Genomic DNA, 15,702 nt, shown 5'->3' with positions numbered 1-15,702 from the left:
CTCCGGTGCAGGGGCGGCGGCTCCGCCGGCATTTCCTTCAAGCCTGGAGGCCCCCCGCACATCCCTTGCTGGCCGCCGCCATGTTGCGGTGGCCTCCGGGAACATGGGCGCTGGGAAGATGGCCGCCGGTCCGGGGGATGAGATTTCGGGACGAGATCTGAAGCCGCGCATGCGCCGTCTCCGGACCGGCGGCCATCTTCCCGGCGCCCATGTTCCCGGAGGCCACCGCAACATGGCGGCGGCCAGCAAGGGATGTGCGGGGGGGCCTCCGGGCTTGGAGGAAATGCCGGCGGAGCCGCCGCCCCTGCACCGGAGCACAGCCCGCCGCCACCACCACCCCGCAGAGGCCCACCTGCCTCAGGACAGCTGCCCCTGCGCAGCTGCCCCAGCACAGAGCCGCCACTGCACGAGCCTGGACCACTGAATGACCCCTGTGACTACTCCTCCACCTGTGCCGGATCCCTTCCCAGGTAAGGTGAATTCGGACTGTAAGACGGACCCCCATTTGACACATTATTATTTTTTTCCCTATTTTCCTTCTGAAAATTGGGGTGCGTCTTATGGTCCACTGCGTCTTATAGTCCGAAAAATACGGTAATTCTAATTTCTTTCATATCTTCCCCAAAAGCTCTTGCTAGTGGAATAATTTGACTGCCATATGTCCAAGCCTACTTTCACCATCCTAGACACACCAACATATGATATATCCATAATTTGGGTTAAAATTAAATTTCTGTGCTTTTCCAAGTCCAAAAATCCTGACACTTAAAATCACAGAAGTGATTATGTTCTCCATTCACAAATACATTAGTGGGTTGGGATGACAACAGATTATTATGAATATGACATGAAAATATTGCATTGCCATTGTGCCATGTGATTTCGAGTCTACTTAAGTGTAATTATCTTCCCTACATATAAGAACCCCATTTGTTAGCAAGAAAAATACACATAGAAAATTCTCTATTCCTGTGGATGTTAGCTTCTCACTAATTTAATTATCTACTCACAGGAGATGCTGCCTGGTATTCAGACATATTAGATATGTATTTATCTAATCCATAACACAATCCACAACGATATAATAAACTTTTTATTGGTAATTGCAAATAGTGCTGTTTATTGCTTCGCTTTCTTTTCAAATCTGACTTTACTTGACTATAACTAGTATATTTTCTGTTGTATTACCTATCATTAACATAAACCTGTAGCAAAATTAAAATGGTCCTCCCCTGTGTGCTTTCCTTTGATGTCTAAGAAAATGAGCTCTCTGGATAAAACACTTACCACATTCGGAACATGAAAATGGTTTTTCCTCTGAATGAATTTTCTGATGTCTAACAAGATGGGTTCTCTGGCTAAAACATTTCCCACACTCTGAGCATGAATGTCGCTTTTCCCCTGTGTGAATTTTCTGATGTATAAGAAGATTTGATTTAAAGGTAAAACATAGCCCACATTCTGAACATGAAAATGGCTTCTCCCCTGTATGAACTCTATGATGTATAACAAGTTGTGATTTCCTTTTGAAACATTTCTTACATTCTGAACATGAAAATGGATTCTCCCCTGTATGAACTTTATGATGTATAACAAGTTGTGATTTCTTATTGAAACATTTCTTACATTCTGAACATGAAAACGGCTTCTCCCCTGTGTGAATTCTCTGATGTATAACAAGATTTGATTTGGTGTTAAAGCATTTCCCACATTCTGAGCAAGAAAATGGTTTGTCCCCCGAGTGAGTTTTCATATGCGAAACTAGATACGATTTCTCTGTAAAACATTTCCAACATTCTGAACATGAATATGGCTTCTCTCCTGTGTGAATTTTGTGATGTCTAACAAGATGTGATTTCCTGGTAAAACATGACCCACATTCCGAACAGGAAAATGGCTTCACCTCTTTGTGATCTTTTTCATGTTTAACAAGATTTGATTTATCTGTAAAACGTTTGCTACATTTTATACATGAAAACGGATTCTCCGCTATCTGTTCTCTTTGATGGTCAACTTGGTTCCTTTTACTTTCCTTAACATCCTGTGATGGCTCAAATGATAGAAGCTGTTGAATAGGATCAGATGATAGATCTTCAGTGCGTACAGTGGAAGATTTATCTGCTTTAAGATATGTAGCCATCGTATGTCCCCCTGAACTTCTGAAACAGTCATCTGCCAAGAATAAAAAAGAAGTTGAGCATAATAATGTTGGGATGATGGTATTACCCTAACAATGTTAGTTTATGTGAGTAGTTTGTTAAAGCCAGCTCCTTCATAAATTCATGTTTCACTGTGCTTTACATCAACAATTGCAAGTGAAGTTCTCAGTAGAAAATCATAAATGGACCATTAAAGGGAATCTGTCACTACCTGGGATGTATATGACCTATTAAAATGGGCATATAGGTAATTGAAATGTTACCTTAGTCCTAACTATATGCCTCATATTAATGGTCTTGTTGCTGAGAAACGTTATATTCTTTCCTTATGTTAATGATTTCTTTCAGGCTCCGGTGCATGCAAAGTACTTACCCCGTCCTATCAGCGTCAGTTACGGCCCAGGGATCCTGCGCCTGCACCCCCTCAAAAATACATACCTCATCCTCCCTTCTGTTGGCACTGCATTCAGAGATCTTCTGCGCAGGCGAGTCACTGTGACATCCGGTGTGCACGCCGATAATATGGCGATGACTATGCAGGGAGAAAGTGGGGAGAGCACCTTATCGGCGTGCACAGCACTAGAGCGGAAGTCGCTGGCGTGTGTGCTGAGTGTAGCGGCCACAGAAGGGAGGATGAGGTATGTATTTCTGAGGGAGTGCATGGCGCATGATTCTGATGGGAGGTGGTATTACAATGAAAACAGGAGGAAAGGATTTCCTCCAGGCACCGCCCGACCCAAAGTCTGGAAGAAATCATTAACATAAAGCAGTGGTCCCCAACCTTTCTGACCTTGAAAGCCTAATTCAGCTTAGAGAAAGGGTTTCAAGACACATTCAGCACTGAGAGAGGGACGCGAGCCACATTCAGCTCCCACCCCCTTCAAAGTAGCGCATCAACCAAAGTCCCCATTACGGTACAGTTGTGGCCAAAAGTATTGACACCCCTGCAATTTTGTCAGATAATACTCAGTTTCTTCCTGAAAATGATTGCAAACACAAATTTCTTTTTTTATTATTATCTTCATTTAATTTGTCTTAAATGAAAAAACACAAAAAGAATTGTCCTAAAGCCAAATTGGATATAATTCCACACCAAACATAAAAAAAAAAGAGGGTGGACAAAAGTATTGGCACTGTTCGAAAAATCATGTGATGCTTCTCTAATTTGTGTAATTAACAGCACCTGCAACTTAGGCTAGTTTCACACTAGCGTTTGAGCGCAGCGACGGCCTGCGCACGGCCGCCGCTAAGCCCCGCCCCCTGCCCCGCCCCGCCGGTAGCTCTGCCCACCGGCGCATGACGCTGCATGCGCCCCCTATCTTTATCACAGGGGGCGCAGGCCGTGCGCAGTATGCGTTTGGCGGCGCATGCGCCTTTTTGACGGTGCGCCGACGCAACCAAACTGCAGCAGGTTGCGTTTGGCGCAGGTCGGCGCACCGTCAAAAGGACGCATGCGCCGCCAAACGCATACTGCGCACAGCCTGCGCCCTCAGTGATAAAGATAGGGGACGCAGGGCGCATGCAGCGTCATGCGCCGGTGGGCGGAGCTACCGGCGGAGGCGCGGCAGGGCTTAGCGGCGGCCGTGCGCAGGCCGTCGCTGCGCTCATAAACGCTAGTGTGAAACTAGCCTTACCTGTGGCACCTAACAGGTGTTGGCAATAACTAAATCACACTTGCAGCTAGTTGACATGGATTAAAGTTGACTCAACCTCTGTTCTGTGTCCTTGTGTGTACCATATTGAGCATGGAGAAAAGAAAGAAGACCAAAGAACTGTCTGAGGACTTGAGAAACCAAATTGTGAGAAAGCATGAGCAATCTCAAGGCTACAAGTCCATCTCCAAAGACCTGAATGTTCCTGTGTCTACCGTGCGCAGTGTCATCAAGAAGTTTAAAGCCCATGGCACTGTGACTAACCTCCCTAGATGTGGACGGAAAATAAAAATTAACAAGAGATTTCAACGCAAGATTGTGCGGATGTTGGATAAAGAACCTCGACTAACATCCAAACAAGTTCAAGCTGCCCTGCAGTCCGAGGGTACAACAGTGTCAATCCATACTATCCGTCGGCGTCTGAATGAAAAGGGACTGTATGGTAGGAGACCCAGGAAGACCCCACTTCTTACCCCGAGACATAAAAAAGCCAGGCTGGAGTTTGCCAAAACTTACCTGAAAAAGCCTAAAACATTTTGGAAGAATGTTCTCTGGTCAGATGAGACAAAAGTAGAGCTTTTTGGGCAAAGGCATCAACATAGAGTTTACAGGAGAAAAAAAAAAAAAAGAGGCATTCAAAGAAAAGAACACGGTCCCTACAGTCAAACATGGCGGAGGTTCCCTGATGTTTTGGGGTTGCTTTGCTGCCTCTGGCACTGGACTGCTTGACCGTGTGCATGGCATTATGAAGTCTGAAGACAACCAACAAATTTTGCAGCATAATGTAGGGCCCAGTGTGAGAAAGCTGGGTCTCCCTCAAAGGTCATGGGTCTTCCAGCAGGACAATGACCCAAAACACACTTCAAAAAGCACTAGAAAATGGTTTGAGAGAAAGCACTGGAGACTTCTAAGGTGGCCACCAATGAGTCCAGACCTGAATCCCATAGAACACCTGTGGAGAGATCTAAAAATGGCAGTTTGGAGAAGGCACCCTTCTAATATCAGGGACCTGGAGCAGTTTGCCAAAGAAGAATGGTCTAAAATTCCAGCAGAGCATTGTAAGAAACACATTGATGGTTACCGGAAGCGGTTGGTCGCAGTTATTTTGGCTAAAGGTTGTGCAACCAAGTATTAGGCTGAGGGTGCCAATACTGTTGTCTGGCCCATTTTTGGAGTTTTGTGTGAAATGATCAATGTTTTGCTTTTTGCTTCATTCTCTTTTGTGTTTTTTCATTTAAGACAAATTAAATGAAGATAGTAATACCAAAGAATTTGTGATTGCAATCATTTTCATGAACAAACTGAGTATTATCTGACAAAATTGCAGGGGTGTCAATACTTTTGGCCGCAACTGTATAATGATAACCAAAGCTTTTCCACAGAAATCACTCGAAAACAGTACACCGAGATCCAGGGATTCCCACAACAATATTCCCATTCAGTATTCTCCCATCAAAGACTCCCGAGTCCCAACACACAGTCACATCCAGCTTTGAGCACCATCCTCCAGCGTACCATACGTAAAGCATCTCTAAACCCCTAAGACCAGTAAATGTGTATCCAGATCTGCTCTTCTGTGCAGTGCTACTTCCAAAATTTACCATTTTGAGATGTACTCTTCATACCTGTTTGCTAGACCTGGAGCTAAAGCACCAAGCTGGCAGACAGTCGCGAGCCACAAGTCATGGGACCGCGAGCCACATGTGGCTCCCGAGCTACAGGTTGGGAACCCCTGACAAAAAAAGAATATAACATTTCTCACCAACAAGACCATTAATATGAGGCATACAAGATCAGACAAAACTTTGGCTCACAGCCCCCAATGCCACTCTTAGCCGCTCAGCCCTGTTCTGCAAAAGCCAGCTTCTCCACCATGACAGAAGATCAGCTCTCCACCCTTCTGTCAAGATCACACCTCACCTCTTGTGCCCTCGACCCACTCCCATCTCACCTCATCCCTAACTTGGCCACAGTCTTCATCCCATCTCTAACACACCTCTTCAACCTTTCACTTACAAATGGTGTCTTTCCCTCATCCTTCAAACATGCCTCAATCACATCCATCCTCAAAAAGCCCTACCTTGATCCATCCTCTGTGTCTAACTATCGCCCAATATCTCTTCTCCCTTATGCCTCAAAACTACTAGAACAGCATGTATGTCTTGAACTGTCCTCCCACCTCTCCTCCTGTTCCCTCTTTGACCGGTTACAATCTGGCTTCCGACCGCATCACTCAACTGAAACTGCCCTAACTAAAGTCACTAACGACTTACTAACCGCCAAGAGCAAGCGACACTACTCTGTCCTCCTCCTGGACCTGTCCTCAGCCTTCGACAACGTAAACCATTCCCTCCTGCTACAGACTCTCTCATCTCTTGGCATCACAGACTTGGCCCTATCCTGGATCTCATCATACCTAACAGACCGAACATTTAGTGTCTCCCTCTCACACACCACCTCCTCACCTCGCCCTCTGTCTGTTGGTGTTTCTCAAGGCTCTGTCCTAGGACCCCTACTATTCTCCATCTACACCTTTGGCTTGGGACAGCTCATAGAATCCTACGGTTTGCCGTATCACCTCTATGCAAATGACACGCAGATCTACCTATCTGGACCCAACCTCGCCTCCTTACTGACTGAAATCCCACAATGTCTGTCTGCTATCTCAGCCTTCTTCTCTGCTCGCTTTCTCAAACTGAACATGGACAAAACAGAATTCATCATCTTTCCCCCATCTCACTCTACCCCTCCGCCAGACCTGTCCATCAATGTCAATGGCTGCTTTCTTTCCCCAGTCCCGCACACTCGGTGCCTTGGGGTGATCCTCGACTCTGCACTCTCAAACCACATATCCAAGCCCTCGCCTCCTCCTGCCACCTCAAACTCAAAAATATTTCCCGGATCCACTCATTCCTCAACCACGAAACCACAAAAACACGAGTGCATGCTCTTATTTCCCGCCTCGACTACTGAAACCTCCTACTCTCTGGCTCCGCTCCAGTCCATCCTACACTCTGCTGCCCGACTAATCCACCTGTCTCCCCCCTATGCCAGGCCCTTCACTGGCTTCCTATTGCCCAGAGGCTCCAATTCAAACCCCTAACCATGACATACAAAGCCATCCACAACCTGTCTCCTCCATACATCTGTGACATGGTCTCTATGTACCTACCTGCACGCAACCTTCGATCATCTCAAGATCTCCTTCTCTACTCCCCCCTTAACTCTTCTTCCCACAACCGCATACAAGACTTATCCCGTGCTTTCTCACCATCAATGGAAACCTTCAAGAAGAACCTGAAGACCCACCTGTTCTGACAAGCCTACAGCCTGCAATTATCCTCGGTCTACTGAACCACTGCACAACCTGCTCTACCCTCTCCTACTGTATCCTCACCCATCCCTGTAGATTGTGAGCCCTCGCGGGCAGGGTCCCCTCTCCTTATGTACTTGTGTGTCCCTTGTCTTGCACATGTTTACTATACTTGTCTATATTTCCCCTTTTCACATGTAAAGCGCCATGGAATAAATGGCGCTATATAAATGAATAATAATAATACAGGTAAGATTAGTGTAACATTTCTATTACCTGTATGCTCATTTTAGTGGGTCATATAGGTCCCGGGATTGACAATTTTTATCCATAGGATGCACTCTCAAATGTCTGCAATCTCTTTAACCCTTTCACCATTCAGCCTGTTTTCATCTTCGTGACCAGGCCAAATTTTACAATTTGGACCAGTGTCACTTTATGAGGTAATAACTATGGAACTCTTCAATGAATCCCATTGATTCTGAGATTGTTTTTTATGACACATTTTACTTTATGTTAGTGGTAAATTTAGGATGATATTTTTTGCGATTACTTGTTAAAATATCGGAAATTTGATGAAAATGTAGAAAATTTCGGCATTTTACAACTTCTTATTCTTATGCCCTTAAACCAGGTAGTTATATCCCACAAAACAGTTCTTAAGTAACATTTACCACATGTCTACTTTACATCATAATTTTTTAAACTTTTTTTTGTTAGGAAGTTAGAAGGATTAAAAGTTTATCAGCAATTTCTCATTTTCCAACAAAATTTACAAAACCATTGTTTTTAGGGACCACATGACAGTTGAAGTGACTTTAAGGGGCCTATATTGCAGAAAACACCCAGAATTGACACCATTTTAAAAATTGCACCCAAAGTGTTCAAAATTACATTCAATAAGTTTATTAACCCTTTAAGTACTTCACTGGAATTAAAGTAATGTGGAAGGAAAAAAACAAACATTTTACTTTCTCTCACAAAAATGTTGCTTTAGCTCTAAAATTTTGCATTTTGACTAGGGTCACAGGAGAAAATGGACCCTACAATTTGCTGTGCAATTTCTCCTGAGTACCCAGATACCACACATATAGTGGAAAACTACTATTTGGGAACAGCAGGGAACAGAAGGGAAGGAGCACTATTTGACTTTTGAAACGCAAAATTGGTTGGAATAGATAGCAGATACCATGTGCTGCGGAATATGTCGGCGCTATAAAAATAAAATTTATTATTATTATTATTATTATTATTTGCAGAGCCCCTAATGTGCCCAAACAGTGGAAACACTGAACAAGTTAACCCATTTTGGAAACTAGACCCCTAAAAGAACTTAAATAGATGTGTGGTGAGCACCATGAGCCCCCGGGTGCTTAACAGAATTTTATGATGTTGAGCCATGAAAATAAAAAATTACATTGTCCCAAAAAATTGTTGTTTTAGCCCCAAATTTCTTATTTTTACAAGGGTAACAGGAGAATATGGACTCCAAACTTTGTTTTGCAATTTCTCCCAACTATGCTGATACTCCATATGTAGTTGAATATCAAAAATAAAGAATTCAGTTTTCTATCTCTTAATGTTAAAATTAACCTACCCTTAAAATTATAGACTGTACATGTCTTTTTCAGTGGGTAAACTTACAAAATCAGCAAGGGATCAAATACTTATTTCTCCCACTGTATACAGTATATTTCTTAGCATCCCTAATCTAGCCCTATCAACTAATCTAAATGATTATTTTTACTTGATTTACAACTGGATGTTGATCATTAATTTGCATCACTGATCAGCGCTTAGTAGCTGCAGGACGCACGCTATAAACCAACAGTGAGCCTGGATGCCGATCATTGATGTGCATAACTGATCAGCACTTGGTGGCTGAAGGACATACTTACGGAGGTGGTGGAAAAGAAAAAAAACTGCTAAAAATCGAGTGCTCAAGTACTGATCAGTGATCGGTTCCTTGTTTCTCAGTTCTCTATCTTGAGAGTATTACTCCACAAAAACATCAGGATCAGAAGATAGGATACTGAATCAGCGCCACTTATAACTAAGTAACCTGTATTTAACTGAAGGGAGAATATCCAAAGTTGTTTTTATTTCAACAACTCTCGTGGGGTTTCTGCTTCCTCTGGATCCAGACTGAATTACAGCTTGAACTTTTTATCTGTGTCTGAATAGAGAGGATTCTTCTCACCTGGGTAGTCATATGTAGGAATCTCCTCTTTACACTGCTCATCACCCCTCACATATGTCTCTGTAGTATTAATATGGGTCAGATCTTCACCCTGAAACAAATATTGTAAAAGTCACAGACAGGTGGAGAAGTCACATCTATGATCAGCTCTAATCCTGACATCTCCACCGTTCTCATTACACAAGTATAAAACATATAATACTGGTGGATAAAACAAGGCTGAGCACAAGATCTTCACAGCCGTCTACACATCATAGGGGAGATCTCATGACACCTTCTCTCCATCTACCTGATGATCCTGAGGAACATCGGGATTTTCTCGCTTAGAATCCTGTGCAAGAAAAGCACAGAGACATCTCTCTGGTGTTGTCCTCTTACTGGATAAAACTGGAGGAAACACAAAAAGGGACTGAATTCATTCTTTGCATACAGATAATTATAAGTCATGTGTATTTATTACAGTCTATTACCTGATGATGTGAAGGGAAACTCCATCATGATGTCCTTGTACAAATCTTTGTGTCTTTCTAAATACTCCCACTCCTCCATGGAGAAATAGACGGTGATGTCCTGACGCCTTATAGGAACCTGACACATACAATGATACCGTCATCCCCTGATCCCTTCATAGCATTACTGTATAATGTCCCAGCATTCCCAGCAGTGTCACCTCTCCAGTCAGCAGCTCAATCATCTTGTAGGTGAGTTCCAGGATCTTCTGGTCATTGATATCCTCCTGTATTAGGAAAGGAGCTGGAGGCCCCATGATTGGACTCAGGGGTCTTGCCCATCCCTCAGACACTGCGGCCTGACAGCGCTCACTTGAGGTCTTCTTCACTACTGTGTAATCCTGGTTATGTAGAGATATATTAATAAATTAACTACAGACATCCTAATCGTTACCCCTCGCCTCTTCAGTTCTGTCTATCTTTTATCCTCATAGATAAGAAGATGAGATAATGTGACATCATCAGAATCTCTCACCTTTCCAGTTAGCCGAAAGAGAATCTCTAGGGTGAAGTGTAATATCTCTTCCATCTTTTTCATGTCCCTATCCATCCTTGATAGGTCTATCAGAAAAATTCTTTACGTAGAAGATTTTCACTGAGAAGATACAATATTGTAGATACCTAAATGGGGAGAAGATAAGCCAGTGTGACATCATAAGGTCTGGTACATGAATGTAAAATCTTATTACGGTTTCTCCTCCAAGACTGAAGTTAATGTTTGTCGTACCTTCACAAGTACAGTACAAATGATCTCTAGCCTCAGCAGCAGGAGAACCTGAAGATTTAAAAAGAACCTTTCAGTCTCTTTGATTTATTAAGCTTTGGGATCTGGAGAGGTCGCGTAGCATAATAAACATTCTTACATGACATTCGGGGCAGTCTCTAGTTGGACCAATTTTATTCAGACGTAATAAAAATTTACTGAATCAGCTGAATTGAGCTCGAAATTTCAGGAAATTTGCTCAGCTATACAAGTAATCATTATGAAAAAGCAAGACTAAAATCATATCATAATGAAGAGGTGTTTTATAGTGCAAATTCCAACTGCAACAAAGAGTTAATCCTTTAGACAGTATGAGAAAACTTCCAAAACATTATTTGAATTTCAACTCTTTTCGACATACATAATTGTATTCGAGTAAAAACCCCAATAAGGCCTCATTCAGGCAGACATGTTCTATCCACTAATGCTGCCACTAATTTTTCGAGAACACCGTTCGCTCATGAAACACATACCTTGGATGCTACTGTAATGAAGGACTCTGCTTCCCACACTCACTCGTCCAGTCACTCATAGGCTGACAATTAGCTAAGCGCACCATAAAGTCAATTCTCAAATCCACATAAATCAAAAAACTGACCAATACATCCAAACAGAATACGACAAGTGTGAAGAAAGGCAATCCATCACAACTATTCAAGTTAACCAAGAAAATAAAACTGCACTCTGAAATTCTATCATATCCAAACTTGTAATATATAAAGTTGGAACTGTATATGTTAAAAAGTGAAGGTACTTAGCGCAAAAATTGGCCAATTCATGAGAGGCCGTCATCCATGACAAGGCATACCTTTTGATAGGAAAGGAATAGTAAGTTAGGGTTCCATCAAAGGGGCATGCCTTGTCACAGTTGATGGTCTCTCATAAAATGGCCAATTTGTATGCTAAGTTTATTTTTAACCCCTTTCCCCCCCCAAGGGTGGTTTGCATGTTAATGACCAGGCAAATTTTTACAATTCTGACCACTGTCCCTTTATGAGGTAATAACTCTGGAAAGCTTCCATAAATCCCAGTGATTCTGACAATGTTTTATCGTGACATCTTGTACTTCATGATAGTGGTAAAATTTCTTTGATATTTCTTTGTTTATTTGTGAAAAAAATGGAAATTTGGCAAAAATTTTGCCATTTTCCAACTTTGAATTTCCATGCCCTTAAATCACAGCGATATGGCACACAAAATACTTAATAAGTAACATTTCCCACATGTTTACTTTACATCAGCACAATTTTGGAACCAAATTTTTTTTGTTATGAAGTTATAAGGGTTAAAAGTTGACCAGCGATTTCTAATTGTTACAACACCATTTTATTTAGGGACCACATCACATTTGAAGTCTCTTTGAGGGATCTAAATGATAGAAAATACCCAAAAGTGACACCAATCTAAAAACTGCACCCCTCAAGGTGCACAAAACCACATTCAATACGTTTATTAACCCTTCAAGTGCTTCACAGGAATTTTTTGAATGTTTAAAAAAAAAAACAAACAAAAAAAAAAACATTTCACTTTTTTTCACAAAAAAATTGCTTCAGATCCAATTTGTTTTATTTTACCAAGAGTAACAGGAGAAATTGGACCCCAAACGTTGTTGTACAATTTGTCCTGAGTACACTGATACCCAATATATGCAGGTAAACCACTGTTTGGGCGCATGGCAGAGCTCGGAAGGGAAGGAGCGCCGTTTTACTTTTCAATGCTAAATTGGCTGGAATTGAGATCGGATGCCATGTCGCGTTTGGAGAGCCCCTGATGTGCCTAAACAGTGGAAACCCCCCATAAATGACTCCATTTTGGAAAGTAGACCCACTAAGGAACTTATCTAGATTTGTGGTTAGCACTTTGAACCCCTAAGTACTTCACAGAAGTTTATAATGTAGAGCTGTAAAAATAAAAACATTTTTCACAAAAATGATCTTTTCGCCCCCAATTTTTTATTTTCCCAAGGGCAATAGGAGAAATTGGACCCCAAAAGTTGTTGAGCAATTTGTCCCGAGTATGCCAATATCTTATATGTGGGGGTAAACCACTCTTTGGCCGCTTGGCAAAGCTCGGAAGGGAAGGTGTTGTGAATTCGCTTTCTGGCCTCTCTCTGGTTATTACTGGGGGTAGTGGAGCTGGTCAGATCGACAGAGGGGTTGCAAGTTCTCTTTCTGGGCTCCCTCTGATGGTTACTAGAGGTAATGGAGCTGATCTGATTGACAGAGGCTTGCCACCTGATAATGATGACGATTGGAGATCTGGGGTTTCAGACTGGGATTTAAGACAGCCGACTCCCTCTATCCCTGCTTGTGATTTGCATCCTGTTCCTCCTGAGGTCTGATTTCTCCAGCTCTGTCCCTGCATGTTCAGCTAAGTGGTTTACTTGCTATTCTGTTTGCATTTGATCTGGTTTTGTCTCTCTCTTCTTGGTGTGGGTCAGCCAGCTCCGGCTGGGGCTGTGCTGAATCACCGCCCATATGTTACTGCTTGTGCCAGTTTGTTTTATCCCCTGTTAGATTGGTATATTCTGAAAGCAGAGCAAAAAGAGACCAGAGTGCTGATATAGCGGGGGGCGAAGTCGTGTGACTTCAGTGTTTTTTGCATCAGACGTGTTGGACTTTTTGCATGATTGCAGACAGTGTCTTTCCTTTCCTGTCTAGTCAGTGTGGGCCCCATCATTTACTCAGTCTATTTTCCAGCCTGTGTTTGTGTTTTTATCTTGTCTCACCGACAATATATGTTTGGGGGCTATCTATTCCTTTGAGGTCTGCTCTGGGGCAGTTTAGATTTCCCCTTTCTTGCTTTAGGCTTAGTTAGCGCTCCAGCTGTGTCGAGGCGTCTAGGATCATCGTAGGTACGCTCCACGGCTACTGCTAGTTGTGTGGTTAGGATCAGGGTTCTGCAATCCACTTAGTTACCATCCTCTCTGGTTTTCTGTGGCTTAGCCTGGACCTGCTCTCCTACACGGTGACCCATTCATAACAGGAAGGAGCGCCGTTTGACTTTTCAATGCAAAATTGGCTGGACTTGAGATCACATGCCATGTCGCATTTGGAGAGCTCTAGATGTGCCTAAACAGTGGAAACCCCCCAATTCTAACTCTAACCCTAACCACAAACCTAACACACCCCTAACTCTAATGCCAACCCTAAATTTAGCCCCAACCCTAAACTTAACGGGGAAATGGAAATAAATACACTTTTTTTATCTTATTATTTTTCACTAACTAAGGGGGTGATAAAGTGGAGTTTGATTTACTATTTATAGTGGGTTTTTATGTCTGGCAGCTGTCACACACAAGACTCTTTATTGCAAAAAATAGTTTTTGCATTACCACATTTACCACATGAGAGCCATAATTTTTCCATATTTCGGACCAGAGTCATGTGAGGTCTTGTTTTTTTGCGGGACGAGTTGACATTTTTATTGGTACCATTTTCGGGCACATGATGTTTTTTGATCGCTTTTTATTCTGATTTCTGGGAGGCAAAATGAACAAAAACCTGCAATTCATGAATTTCTTTTGAGGGGCGTTTATACTGTTCTTTGTGTGGTAAAATTGATAACGCGGTTCTATTCTTCGGAACAGTACGATGACAGCAATACCTAATTTATATCTTTTTCTGTTTTGGCGCTTTTATACAATAAAAACTATTTTATATAAAAAATAATTATTTTTGAGCTATAACTTTTTTATTTTTCTGGTGATGGAGCTATATGGCCGCTTGTTTTTTGCGGGACAAGATGACGTTTTCAGCGGTACCACGTTTATTTATACCTGTATTTTTGATCGCATGTTATTTCAATTTTTATTCGGCAGTATGATGATAAAGCATTCTTTTTTGCCTTAATTTTAACCGCTTTCTGACATCAGACGTACTATCCCGTCCATGGGACCCGGGCCCCTATGCCCATGGACGGGATAGTACCTCTAGCGCGATCAGTGGCGCCCACGTGGTGAGCGCCGCTGATCGCGGCCGGGTGTCAGCTGATTATCACAGCTGACACCCGGCACTATGTGTCAGGGGCGGTCACGGACCGCCCCCGACACGTTAACCCCTTGCACACCGCGATCAAACACAATCACGGTGTGCCGGGAGTTAAAGGGAAGCATCGGCAGGGAGGGGGCTCCCTTCCGTGCTTCCCTGAGCCCCCCACGGCAGAGCAATGTGCAGCGCTGCTGCGGGGGGCTCTATCCCTGCAGGCCCCCGAATCCAAGATGGCGACGGGGACCTTCGGGGGCCCATGGAGCTGGCTTACTCAGTGCCTGCAAATCGCAGGCACGAGGAAGCCTGCTGCACTGCCTGTGACAGATCGCTGATCTGTCACAGTGATCTGTGATGTGACAGATCAGCGATGTCCCACCTGGGACAATGTAATAAAGTAAAAAAAAAAAAGTGTTAAAATAATAAAAATCGCTAAATAAATTAGAAAAAAATATTCCCCAATAAATTCATTTCTTGGAAATAAAAAAAACAAAAAAACAAAAAACAATAGAAGTATACATATTTGGTATCACCGTGTCCGTAACGACCTGCACTATAAAACTGTCCCATTAGTTAACCCCTTTAGCGAACCCCTTAAAAAATAAAAAATGAAGCAAAAAATAATGATTTATCATACCGCCGAACAAAAAGTGCAATAACGCGCGATCAAAAAGACGCATATAAATATCCATGCTACCGCTGAAAACGTCATCTTGTCCCGCAAAAAACGAGCTGCCACACAGCATCATCAGAGAAAAAATAAAAAAGTTACAGCTCGCAGAATAAAGCGATGCAAAAATAATTATTTTTTATATAAAATTGTTTTTATTGCATAAAAGCGCTAAAACATAAAAAAACGGCATAAATGAGGTATCGCTGTAACCGTACTGACCCAAAGAATAAAACCGCTTTATCAATTTTACTGCACGCGGAACGGTGTAAACGCACCCCCCAAAAGAAATTTATGAAACGCTGGTTTTTGTTCATTCTGCGTCCCAAAAATCGGAATAAAAAGCGATCAAAAAATGTCACGTGCCTGAACATGATACCAATGAAAACGTCAACTCGTCCCGCAAAAAATAAGACCTCACATGACTCAGTAGGTCAAAATACGGAAAAA

The 15,702-nt window shown here is 42.6% G+C and overlaps 1 protein-coding gene across 1 annotated transcript in view; it reads right to left on the bottom strand.

Moving 5' to 3' along the window:
* The window catches only part of LOC141051123 (uncharacterized), a 168,866-nt gene that overhangs the window by 102,544 nt on the left and 50,620 nt on the right, over window positions 1–15,702 (bottom strand). The window contains exons 8-13 of the mRNA XM_073548011.1: window positions 10,309–10,408; window positions 9,995–10,174; window positions 9,795–9,912; window positions 9,614–9,711; window positions 9,325–9,415; window positions 1,252–2,172 (exon numbers count right to left, since the gene is read on the bottom strand). Of these exons, the coding sequence (XP_073404112.1) occupies window positions 1,252–2,172; window positions 9,325–9,415; window positions 9,614–9,711; window positions 9,795–9,912; window positions 9,995–10,174; window positions 10,309–10,408 (1,508 nt within the window). The remainder of the gene's footprint in view (window positions 1–1,251; window positions 2,173–9,324; window positions 9,416–9,613; window positions 9,712–9,794; window positions 9,913–9,994; window positions 10,175–10,308; window positions 10,409–15,702) is intronic.

Source organism: Dendrobates tinctorius, unplaced genomic scaffold (assembly GCF_039654945.1).
Source record: "Dendrobates tinctorius isolate UK_male_01 unplaced genomic scaffold, ASM3965494v1 ptg000155l, whole genome shotgun sequence".
In the NCBI taxonomy this organism is placed as follows: domain Eukaryota; kingdom Metazoa; phylum Chordata; class Amphibia; order Anura; family Dendrobatidae; genus Dendrobates; species Dendrobates tinctorius.
The sequence above is the reverse complement of the archived record's forward strand: the minus strand, read 5'-3'. Positions and strand labels throughout refer to the sequence as shown.